Below are 13,065 nucleotides of genomic sequence, written 5' to 3'. Positions count from 1 at the left end.
AGTTATATATCAATGGAAAGCTTATGATGTCAGGAAGCAGAAAAGAATATTTTTTTTGCCTAACGTACCAGGATAGACATAATCTCCATGGAAAGATTGGATATTGGCACCCCCCCTAAATTACAAAACGAAATCGTTCAAATTGGGCGCTTTCGTTGATGACGTCAGCACAGGGACACAAAGTTACTTCCGGGTTTGATTGTAAACACAATGTCCATGCATAAAATACTGTGGCGGGCCAATGCACGAACTCAGTCATTGTCAACTTACTTTACATGAAAAATATCTTCAATAAAATAAGGATAACATGAAGGAAACATAATGATCAAATCAAGAATGAAGTTCCTGAGTAAAGTGTGTGGATTCAAAAATGGGAAACTGCTGGCCGGAGTGATTTGGGGTTGGCCAAGCCATCCACGATATGCAGGGAATATTACAGTAAAGCACGAAGAGCGAAGATTCGCCGAAGAACCGGAATGAAAACAGATTGCAAAAAATAACTGCTAGTGCTACCAGTTCAGATCGTCACACCAAGTTGAGATGAACTTATCACAATGAGAAAATGAAGGAATAGAATAAGGTACATGTACAGGATTTCAATTATTTCTTAACTTTACAACCGGTCATATATGATAGGCGAACTCGTAGGTACATACGGGATGAACTCAGTGACTGACTGAGTCTCAGTCACCGAGTGTTCGGTATCCGCGACTGTACTGTACTTGCAGACAAAATGACCGATTTGATATTCACATTCTGATATTTCCAACTTATTGCTACTTCATCAGCAAAATTTATTCCTGTAAATGTTCCAAATATAAGGGAACGATTGATCAAATCTGCTGAACACACAGCGCAAGTGCTACCGAGGACGAAGCGAGTTGCTGTGTGTGCATATCCACCTTGATCGGCTCCCTGCAATTTCTTCAGCAGCCATTTACGCATCGTGTTCGGTAATCCATAAAACATGAATGTTTCACTTTTTCAGTACACCGATTGTACTATCATAAAAAGAATCGTGACACAAGTGACAATATTTTAATTTTATTCAGATTTCAGAATTCCATCAAATAACGGTCTACTAAGCTTAAATTGTATTTATTTTATAATAAAGTATCTGTTTCTTCCAATCGTGATTATGTGGAAAGAATATATTACCGCAATGCGCTGATATGAAAACCTTTATATGGGCTGGATTTGATGAAATCGGCGGTTTTTTTAATTAATTTTTCATTACTACAAGACGATGTTTTTAAAAATCAGATATTTAAAAATAAATCAAGAATAGGGAATGACACAAACAAGTTATTTAATTTGTTATTTGATCATGTTTATTCAGTCCATAACATGGACGGTAGCAGCAAGCATTTGCGCATGGAATTGATCCCAGCGCGAAATTCAAACTCAATTACCCAGTTATACCCAGCCAGTTATGACTGATTTTGTCAAAAATTTACGGACAATTTACGTGTTGACAATAATTGGAGGGCGGGTTAGTGTAGTGGTCTTCTCACTCGCTTCTCACCACTGTGACCGGGGTTCAATTCCATGCGGTGCCACATGTGAGTTTGGTTGCCGATCCATGCTCGTCCTCGCAGGTTTTTCTCCGGGTGCTCCGGTTTTCCTCCTGCATCTAAAATCGGACCTCTTCCCATATCCCTGTCCCGTCATATCCGGATGGCATCCCTTGAATTTAGTTGCCTCTGAGCACTATTGGGTTTAGCCTGGCTTCGGCCGAATGTTTTAAATAAATATATAAATATAAATACAATTCTATTATTTCTAATATATATAGAAGGAATCAGCAACTTGAAGATTCCTTTCATTTCAAGCTTTATTGTGAAAATCAGACTAGCCGGGCAGCTTGCAAAATACAGGAAGCAAGTCTTGTTTACATGTTTCCGAGTAGGATCACGTGACTGCGAACCCTGAGCTTACGTCACGAGCATTCCCAAGGTCATAGACGATTGATTTGGGTGCTTTTTGGGCGCTTTAAAAAAGACCAAAAATTCATTCATTTTTTTAAGTTTTCAGCTTTATTGGCCATCAAAAAAATCGGAAAAAATTATTTTTAGTATCCTGACATCATAAGCTTTCTATTGATATATAACTTTATTTTCAATGAAGTTCATCTTTAATCAAATTGAATTTTGGTCAATGTGGTTTTAACAATTGCACTACCTGAGTTCACAGTTTGTACTCCAGCAATCTCAACTAATAAAGTACCCGGCCCGGTCCTGACCTTTTCTCTATCAAAAATTTCACATGTCAGTTTGCTCGAGCCCCAGAAACGCCACAAAATAATTTAGGCAGATGGTGAATTTTGTTCTGCGTATTTTGATATCTTATTCGGCACGAGACGACTTTATTCCTCAAGTTTACGCACAACAAAATATTCCATCTATCGACCAATTTATTTTGTAAAATCACGCAGGTGCAATTCTTTATTCCAAACTGATTTTTATTCAGAATATAGCAAATTTTTGTGGTCAGAGGTACAAACGAGGGTCATTCAAAAAGAATAACAAACGAAGAAACCAAGTAAATTAGAAAGAAAAATAAGGGGAAAAAATCATTTGTAGAAAGTATATAACACAAAAATTAAAGGAAAAATTGCAATGACTTTGCAACAATTTTACATAGGAGTGACAAGACAATGTTCGGAAAAATGGTGATATTTAAAAGAAGATTCAAGGCTACAAGAGAGAATTGTTTTCTATTGTGTCACCCGGATTGTCGCCTAATGTGAGAAATGAAGAAATGATAAAGTAACATGTATGAAAGAGAAGATGTAGCAGGTAACGCGATGGCTAATGGAAGTCTGAATGCAGTGTTCTAGTTAAAATCCATACACCCCTTATGGAAGACAAGACCTTAATCTCCCACACAGGGAGTGTGAATTTCAAATGGGGTTATCTGAATAGGGACTCTACTTAAAATCTACACCCCCTGTTTGGGAGATTAAGGTCATGTCTTCCACAGGGGGAATGGCCCAATGAGATGGAATGCCTAGTACACTACAGCTTTTATGTATGAAAGTACTTTGCACAGAAATAGATTTCTTTCCAAAATCATATTTTACATGCAAGATTAAAATTCATGAAACTAGCTTACTCTTGCATCATTTTGGATTGCTACTGAAGCTAGAGCCTCTGCCTACAATATCAAATATATGCAGCTTACTTACTCACCTTTCGTCTGGTACGACCATGCAGGCATATTTTGCAATACATTTTGAATAATGTTGACAGGCCTGGCATGAAGTTAAGACTTAAACTAAAAGTATCCGAACACTTAAACAAAAGCAATATCTTAAAGGCACTCAACATAAAGTACCAAATAAAGTAATCATTAGATGAATAATTTGATTCTGCGTATTTTGATACGATGCGACTTTATATACCAAATTAAATGAAAAAAAAGAGCATTTCAAAAGTGACATACAAGGTGCCCGATAGATACTTTTTGAAGTATTTTGGTATGAAATAAATTAAGCATATGTAAAATAGGACCACTGTGCATATTAGACTCAAAATTAAAGAGAAAATATTGGAATATTCCATAATTTTTCACTTTCATTTTTTTATTGCTCAAACAAATCGCCATTTTTCTTACGTACACATGCCCAAGATTTTTACGTACGCTTTGTACGTAAGTGAAAATGGCGAAAATTATGGACGGCCCCATAGCCTAATATTATTTACGGAACACATTTACAAAATAATTTAATCTATAATTGCAAAGGCAATTAATAATCAAATTACACTGAGTGTTTCAATTTAAAATGTGTCATGTATAAGCAAGATATTCTTTTTCATATAGAATTAATGATTCAATTTTAATTCTAGTTGTTTCTAAAATCAAAGTATGCTGTTGTTTAAAGCAATGTGCAATTATCAAAATAATTGTATTTTGGTAATAAGAAAACAGTGGGGCAGGGCAATGCATTAATAAATAGTGTAAACCCATTGCTACGGTAATTAAGGGTAGTTTTAACTCTGGCATTATGGAAACCTTTGGGCCTCATAACTGCTAAATTGTTGGTCTAAGAATATAAAAGTATACATTTTTAGAATGGCAAAGACTGTGAATTCATCTGTGAGGTCAAAATAAAATTCTCATTGTTGGAGAAAATCCCCAAAACGGGTTTTTGGCCATTTTTATTCGGACAACGTAATTAAAAAAATTGGGTTAAAAACATCTTTTATTATTATTTTTTGATTGACTTTTGCTCATTCATGCATTATCGTCTAATATTATTTACTTTCATACGAGAGTGTACTCCGTCTATGTCTTCTATTACAGTACATGTAATTAATTTACATTAAAAAAGTCGCTTCTTGGAATACATTGAATATTGTAATGATTTACACATGACATGAAGATATTGTTAACATGCTTTTAATATGTCCAGATAAGACCTTAGTATCGAGCCTAGCCATGGCTTTTCCAGCAGACAAATGAGACTAACGAAACTTGAGAGGAGGGGAAAGAGAGAAAAGAAGGAGGTAGGGAGTATAGACAGAAGAAAAAGGTAATGAAAGAACTGTAGGAAAAGAAACAAGTAGGAGCTGAAGAGAAATATACTTTTAAAAAATGTATGAAATATCACCCATCTCGCCTCTAGTGTAAGGCTGACCTAGCAAGAAGATTTTTTTAAATTAAATCATACCGAGTATTTCATATGAAAACAAGTCATGTATGAAGATGATAGCAATAACAACTCGATTTTAATCATTTTCACCATTCTGGTTAGAAAATATAAAAGGTACCAAAAATAATTAATAATCACGCTATGAATGATTATTTGCTTTGGCAAACCAATTAATTACCAATAATTACATACAAAGGCCAGAACAAGCAACAATACATTGGAGTATTCATCATATAAGATACCTACTAGCAAAGTTGGTTTAGGAATAATCTCAAACTGAATGATTCGCATGCAAGATGTTCCAAAGCAACATGTCAACTGCTACACCGGATACTTCTGTGATATTCACGTGGACTTGGACAACATATTCCCAACTTATTATGGCTCTTATCGGTGTCGTTGGAAATGGACTTGTCATAGCAGTCTACAATCAAAAACGTCAGTCAAAATCGGCGACGAATGAGCTCCTTGTGGCTCTTGCTGTGGCAGACTTGATGACCTCCATTCTCATAATTCCTGTGCCAGGTTTGAAGAATGTACCTTCAGATTGGCGTGGACAAATATATTGCAAAGTGGTAACATCTGCAGTATTTATGTGGACATCGATCACAGTTTCTGTGTTTACACTTACAGCCGTATCCATAGAGCGATATTTAGCTATTTTGAAACCATCTACGTACCCGCTGGTGTTCTCAAAAGGTTCGCGATCTAAAATTGCAATGATGTACATTTGGATTGTCGGTGCGGTTCTTAACAGTTACTCGTTCTTTATCTGGAAGAGTGTAGACGGTACATGTGAGATTGTTTGGCTAACACCTTGGATACCAGAATTAGTCGGCGTTGCGTCATTTCTTTTGAAATATCTTATTCCTGTAGTCATAATGCTGGTAACGCAGATTGCAATAACAGTGACAATTTATTTGGAAAGACAAAAATTGCTACAACGTGGTGTTTCAAAAGGCAATCCGGCGTTTTCTTCGCTAGAAGTTAAGGCTAAAGTTGTGGCTATGCTTCGTGTGGTCGTTATCATGTTTATCCTGTGCTGGTCTGCAGATCAAATCTGTTTTCTTGGATTCTTGGTCGGTTTGGTGCCATTAAGGTAATTTGGCTTACGAATTTTTATATCGTACATTTTCACTGATAATTTTAGATTTGAAATGAGCAATCGCTATAAAATAATTTTGCAGATTATGATTTCTCAATGTCTTGTTCATAAATTAAAGGAATATAGTCCTTGTATTTTACTTATGTGTTTAGTCACTTTTTAAACGCAAAACAATTGCATGATTTCTAATCCCAACGTCAGTATACAGACCTACCACCACAAAAGGGTACAAATGACATTTTGCCGAAATTAAATTTGTCACGTAATTTTGATGTCTTCAACCCGTTGGTATCTACCTACATAACATATGCAATCCAGGATTTACGAACTGTTGTCCAGTTATGTCCTTTAGTCGTGATAGAGCAGTAAATATTACTCTTCGCATACTGCGTCGTAGTGTTCAGACTTAGGTTAACGATGGAAGATTTGTTTTGATTTAGGCATTGTTAGACGAAGGTCTGATCAAGATTGCGGTAGCGTTAAACATTGGTTCCATACTTAGTGTATTCTAAAACTTTATACCTTATCTTTTCAGAATCTTTTTTGGAACATGCCTTAGATATTTTAGTCAACTCGCTTTCCTAAACAGCATCATCAATCCTTTCATCTATGCCTTTACCAACCCAAATTTCCGTAATGGTTTGCGACAGCTTCTGCTTTGCAGCACTGCCAAAGATTCATTCAAGACTACATCTGCTGCTGACATCGACAAGACTACATCACTCGCTATAAGCATGGAGAGTCGGAATCTTTCTGATGAAATGACTGCTGGAGGAAATAAACAAGAGGGCATCCGTCCTTCCGACACGCCTCTAGTCCGAATATGAAATGCACAGTTTCAGGCCGACAAGTCGCATTGTTTTCTATTTCGGATTAGCCTATTTTGTTTTCGCACACCTGAAAGTTATATTAGTATATGAACTTTATGTTCGGACTAGCGGCGTATCTGACTAGCACCATTCCCGGGCATCATGTACCCGACAGACATACGATAACAGGTGTGGTGTAACGTCGCGTCGAGTGAATGTTACTATAACCATTGATTACGATTTTTGCAGACTGACGAATAAGTGATTACTATCAACCGTCCCCATCTAACATGTCAGATGCTTTTACAGCTTGTACAGTACGATGGCAACTTGGCTCGATTCCGTTAATTATTACCGGTGTGACCTCTGCAATGAGATATAAACAAAATGTTGAACATAAGCTGGCAAGTACGATTTTTGAAAAACACTCCAAAATGAATATTTCTCGCTTAATTCCCGTTTGTGCATAGGTAAAAGATGAAATATCTGCAGTGTAAATCAAACAATAACGTATATAAGCTGAATTATGTGAGGAAACATTAATGTTTATGGTAGTAGCCCGAAAAATGAGAAAAAGTCACGATCAATAAAATGGTTTCACCCCTGTAGGCCTATATCCTAAATAAAGACAAATATGTCAAAATTAAAACAAACAACCAATACCTGTACTTTTTAGCTCTGATTTAAGACCTTATTTGTTGAAATTGGTTGAGAATTAAAGAAACGGTGATCTAAAACCTAATAAAGAAACGAAATCAAAAGTTGCACTTTGTGTTCTAATCAATGAAAGCACGACGCCAGTTTTAACGTGCTATAAATTAATAGGGCGTGCAATGGATCAAACTGCAACTTTTAAATTGGCATCTTCCTTGGGTTTTTGGATTGTCGTGTCTTTATTTCTTGTACAATTTTAAATTCGAGCTAAACGATGCAGCTGTTGGCTGTTGGTTCTAATTATGACATATCTGTCTTTGTTTAGGATAATTATACAGGGGTGAACATACCTGGTACCTTAATTCTTTGGATTACTGTATAAGACTACCCTTGAGACATATGACCAATATATGCCCAATATAGAATCCAATAAATTGACCCAATAGAGTCCTAAACTGGTTGTTCCATGGGTTTCAAAGATGACCACATACGTGACCAGAAACGGGTAAAAAGGTACACCATGCGATACCTTATCAAAATATTGCATGGAAACCTTTCAGGAGATGATATGACTATACATACGATATGGTGTACTGTGCACAAAATACAGGGCGGAACTTGTAAACGGGATTTTTTCTCGTGTATGAAATAGATTAAAAACTGCGGGCTCGTTCATTAGTCGTATTACATCTCAGCGCGGAAATTGAAATTATGTGTATCATGCCTTTTCGGGGAATTAAAGCCCCGTGACCCGATCGACATCCTCATTTCCCAATTTACCTCACTGTTGATGAAATTTTGATATTATATAATAGATCATATTTTGCCCATAAACCGTCCTGAAGTTGACGTTCCAAATCGTTGTATTTCCGAAGAAACCATGAAAAGAACGTCGATTTTTAGTTAAGACGCTAGTGAAATTTCCTACGCCCCTGCACGCACATTTGCACTGTGGGTAGGTCCAGGAATTTTCACTTCGATGAGATCGGGACATGCACAAACACAAAGCTTTCACAAGTTAGTAACAGCTTAGTACTAATACCGGGACTGGTACTCTTTTATAAATGCGGCGCTATTCCTGCTATGTGCATGCTTTCTATAACAGTAAGTGGAATATAATTTATATTGTCATAAAATCACTGTTTCTTCTCAAATGAAGTTTAATACAGCCCGGGAATACGGCATACCTTCGCATGTTTCGGTGTTTACAATGATCCGGGACCCCAATGATTTGGGGTTTTCCGTCACCCGCCCTCACTTCATTTTCTGACTCTCGCTTGAATTCATTATTGTGATTTTCTAAAAAATAACAATCAAAACTGGTTATATTTGCAAAAAAATATATATATACTTTTGAATCTCATTTGGGCTAAACATTCATTTTCAAGTGACTGTACGGTAAATACATGTAGGAACACATTTTAGACGCATGTTTGGTCGTATAATCAAAGGCAGAAAAATAATGAATAATGAAAAAGTTATATTTATATAGTTATATATATTTGACATTGTACGTAACTTTGAAGACAATTCATATCCTAACCAATAAGGTTACCCCCCCCCCTTATGTGTAAGATTGCATTTTGTCCTGTTACATCGGGCTATTCCAGTTGAAAATCATACATTCCCTATGGAGAACATGGCCTTCATCTTCCACACAGAGAGTGTGAATTTCAAATGGGTCACCTGAATGACTCCATTTCTTTTATGAGGTGTTTGTTTTTCACCGGGAATAGCCCATGTACCGTCTCAATTAGCCAAGGAACAATGCTGTGATTGGTAAATAAATAATAACAGATATTATAATTAAAATGTTTAACTTCAACGCTACACTATTTTTTCTCTCAAATCTTCATCCAATCTCATTGGTCTTCATCTTGCAACTGCACACCCTATTTAAACTTGTTTACACACATGCATACCGAAGTTCATTTCGTGAGTCCTCTCTTGAATTTGTCGAGTATTTGCCTCATGGAGCAAAAATATAAATATAAATGAAGTACAAAGTAAATCACAAGAGATACACAACGATTTATTTTCCTCGTATGACTTTGTAATAACATAACATAACATAACATAACATACATAACATAACATAACATAACATACCATAACATAACATAACATAACATAACATAACATAACATAACATACATAACATAACATAACATAACATAACATAACATAACATAACATAACATAACATAACATAACATACATAACATAACATAACATAACATAACATAACATAACATAACATAACATAAGATAACATAAGATAACATAACATTAAACATAACATATAATTTAACCGAATTTGAATCAAAAATGGCGGATACCACGCTTTGTTTGAGGCTGTGACCCTCAAAATGACCCCTGAAATTATTCTATAGGGTTATACAGGGGTAAAACATTAAGCATGCACCGATTTCAATCAAAAGCATATCAAACTATGCGTCTAGTCGTAAGAACCACAAAAATATAAGGCTGTGCGTGTTGCGGAATTAAATATGTGCCACTCAAGGGCACATTACAGAAGTCCATCGGTGATTGTAAAAGCTTTGTTAAATGAAATTGGACAAAATTGCTTTTAGTAATCCTCTAATGATTTATATACGAAGGTAGTCATTATTACCAAGCTTTTATGATATGATATGATATGATATGATTTTATTAACCTGCACAAAATCGCGGCCAAACGGCCGAATTGCATTATACAAGAAACAAGAAGCAAATATTATGGAAGAAACCAATTACACATAATTATAAAGCAAAAAAAGAAAAAAAAAGCTACTTGGCATGGAAAACAGCAGAGAGATGCAAAAGGGCACAATGGGAAGCCACCAGCACACAAGCAACTACTGCTTATTCAGCAGATTAATGTAGTAGGGAATCGGGCTTTCAGCAAATCTGCTAGTGCTCGCACGCAAATCTGCTAGTGCGCGCACGCAAATCTGCTAGTTCGCGCACGCAATTTATCGTGTTTGCTACATGTATAGAATATCATTTACGGAACAAATATCCAAAATAGACCTAGATAATTGCAAAGACAATAATCAAGTTATACTAAAGTGTTTCATTTCAAAACGTGTCATGTATAAGAAAGATATTCGGTCTTACCTTCATAGATATTTGCACACGACAAAAAGCTATACAGGGCCTATTATTAACAAGGCTTTTAACATGTCTAGATAAAAGCTTAGTAGCGTAGCCATGGCTTTCTCATTTGTATTGATTTGAAGTAAGCGCGAAGATAATGGTGGGCTGTACGTGTTTAATATTGAACGACATTTGACGAATGGGGTATCAAAATGCGTGTAAACAATTCATCCTTCTCTCTATGTTGAAATATTGTGAAAACAATTATTAGTTCTGAATCTATAGGCGTATTTATAAAAAGCTGAGTTACTTTTTGTGCAGACTTTATATATATATAATGTGCGTGTTAGAAAGTAGACAAAGTAGGCTATAGGACTTGAATTAATAATTCATGATGCTTCTTGCGAGATGTCACAGGAAAATTCTCAAAATAAAATATATTGATATCAATCCGCGATGTTATAGGGCCAGAACACGCGACAATACATCGGAGTATTCATCAGATAAGATACCTACTAGCAAAGTTGGTTTAGGAATACTCTCAAACTGAATGATTCTCATGCAAGATGTTCCAAAACAACATGTCAACTGCTACACCAGATACTTCTGTGATATTCACGTGGACATGGACAACATATTCCCAACTTATTATGGCTCTTATCGGTGTCGTTGGAAATGGACTTGTCATAGCAGTCTACAATCAAAAACACCAGTCAAAATCGGCGACGAATGAGCTCCTTGTGGCTCTTGCTGTGGCAGACTTGATGACCTCCATTCTCATAATTCCTTGGCCAGGTTTGAAGAATGTACCTTCAGATTGGCGTGGACAAATGTATTGTAAAGTGGTAACATCTGCAGTATTTATGTGGACATCGATCACAGTTTCTGTGTTTACACTTACAGCCGTATCCATAGAGCGATATTTAGCTATTTTGAAACCATCTACGTACCCGCTGGTGTTCTCAAAAGGTTCGCGATCTAAAATTGCGATATACATTTGGATTGTTGGTAGTGTTCTTAACAGCTATTCGTTCTTTATCTGGAACAGTGTAGACGGTGCATGTGAGATCGTTTGGCTTAAACCTTGGCTATCGGAATTAGTCGGCGTTGCGTCATTTCTTTTGAAATACCTTATTCCTGTAGTCATAATGCTGGTAACGCAGATTGCAATAACAGTGAAAATTTATTTGGAAAGACAAAAATTGCTACAACGTGGTGTTTCAAGAGGCAACCCGGCGTTTTCTTCGCTAGAAGTTAAGGCTAAAGTTGTGGCTATGCTTCGTGTGGTTGTTATCATGTTTATCCTGTGCTGGTCTGCAGATCAAATCTGTTTTCTTGGATTCTTGGTCGGTTTGGTGCCATTTAGGTAATTTGGCTTCGAATTTTTATATCGTACATTTTCACTGATAGTTTAAGATTTGAAATGCGCAATCGCTATATTTCTCAATATCTTGTTCATAAATTGTGGGAATGTAGTCCTTGTATTTTATTTACGTGTCTGGTCACTTTTTAAACGCAAAGTTTTTGCATGATTTCTAATCCCATCGTAAGTATACAGATCTACCACCATGAGCACAAAGGGTCCAAATGACATTTTGCCCGAAATTAAATGTATCACTTTTATTTTGATGTCTTCAATCCGTTGGTATCTATACATAACATATGCAATACACTGTTGTCCAATTATCTCGGTTATGTCCTTTAGTCGTGAAAGAGCAGTAAAATAATTGCTCTTCGCAGTGTTCAGACTGAGGTTAACGATGGAAGATTTGTTTTGATTTAGGCATTGTTTGACTGAAATTTAGTTCCATCAGGAATGGTCGTTTACTCTTATTTCCTTCCTAGAGTATAGCTAGCAAATTCTAAAGATGTTAATGCCATGTTCAAAAATAATATAAAATAACTTGTAAAGGAAAATGTCTTTTCTCCTGGGACTAAATTCCAGTTAGATGAGGTCTAACTTTAGACCCAGTCTAACTCTTTTGTTCATACGGACCTTTAGTGTATTCTAAAACTTCATTTCTTATCTTTTCAGAATCTTTTTTGGAACATGCCTGAGATATTTTAGTCAACTCGCTTTCCTAAACAGCATTATCAATCCTTTCATCTATGCCTTTACCAACCCAAATTTCCGTGATGGTTTGCGACAGCTTCTGCTTTGCAGCACTACCAAAGACCCATTCAAGACTACATCTGCTGCTGACAACGGCAAGACTGCAACACTCGCTATAAGCATGGAGAGTCGGAATCCTTCTGATGAAATGACTGCTGGAGAAAATAAACAAGAGGGCATCCGTCCGTCCGACACGCCACTAGTCCGAATATGAAATGTACAGCTTCAGTTCGACAAGTCGCAACGTTTTCTATTTCGGATTTGTTTTCGCTCACACCTGAAAGTAGTATTAGTAAAGGGAACTTTATGTTGTCGGACTAGCGGCGTGTCATAGCACCATGCCCGGGCACCATGTACCCGACAAACATACGATAACAGGTGTGGTGTAACGTCGAGTGAACGTTACCTTAAGTGACCCCGCTACACTGATAACCCATATAAAAAGGTTTGACTACAAAAACGATTCTCTTATAAATGCATCTGCGCACAGTTTCCACCTCGATATAACCGAGCACACACCTTTTCAGCACAGCGAGTTTAGCCTATAATCAAATTAAGTAATTCTTGGCCAAACTGGAACACTGTGAACGCTAGTGGCTCCGCGATAAACACACGCGAATATAGCGCGGTA

General features: G+C 36.5%; 2 protein-coding genes across 2 annotated transcripts; both read left to right on the top strand.

The window, feature by feature from the left end:
* The first annotated feature begins 4,965 nt into the window (after positions 1 to 4,965).
* Positions 4,966 to 6,586, top strand: LOC140147087 (histamine H2 receptor-like). The gene is made up of 2 exons (XM_072168858.1): positions 4,966 to 5,753; positions 6,295 to 6,586. Exons 1-2 carry the CDS (start codon positions 4,966 to 4,968, stop codon positions 6,584 to 6,586), a joined length of 1,080 nt encoding a protein of 359 aa, XP_072024959.1.
* Positions 6,587 to 10,902: 4,316 nt separating this feature from the next.
* On the top strand, positions 10,903 to 12,648 carry LOC140147086 (allatostatin-A receptor-like). The gene is made up of 2 exons (XM_072168857.1): positions 10,903 to 11,687; positions 12,357 to 12,648. The coding sequence occupies exons 1-2, from the start codon at positions 10,903 to 10,905 to the stop codon at positions 12,646 to 12,648; spliced, it is 1,077 nt and encodes a 358-aa protein (XP_072024958.1).
* The last annotated feature ends 417 nt before the right edge of the window (positions 12,649 to 13,065 follow it).

This window comes from Amphiura filiformis, chromosome 3, assembly GCF_039555335.1.
Source record: "Amphiura filiformis chromosome 3, Afil_fr2py, whole genome shotgun sequence".
NCBI classification, from domain to species: domain Eukaryota; kingdom Metazoa; phylum Echinodermata; class Ophiuroidea; order Amphilepidida; family Amphiuridae; genus Amphiura; species Amphiura filiformis.
The sequence above is the reverse complement of the archived record's forward strand: the minus strand, read 5'-3'. Positions and strand labels throughout refer to the sequence as shown.

Excerpts from the sequence above, each read along its gene's own strand:
- LOC140147087 (XM_072168858.1), top strand. The coding sequence starts at position 4,966 with ATGTCAACTGCTACACCGGATACTTCTGTGATATTCACGTGGACTTGG. Across the intron at positions 5,754-6,294 it reads GTCGGTTTGGTGCCATTAAG|AATCTTTTTTGGAACATGCC; the intron begins GTAATTTGGCTT and ends TTATCTTTTCAG.
- LOC140147086 (XM_072168857.1), top strand. The coding sequence starts at position 10,903 with ATGTCAACTGCTACACCAGATACTTCTGTGATATTCACGTGGACATGG. Across the intron at positions 11,688-12,356 it reads GTCGGTTTGGTGCCATTTAG|AATCTTTTTTGGAACATGCC; the intron begins GTAATTTGGCTT and ends TTATCTTTTCAG.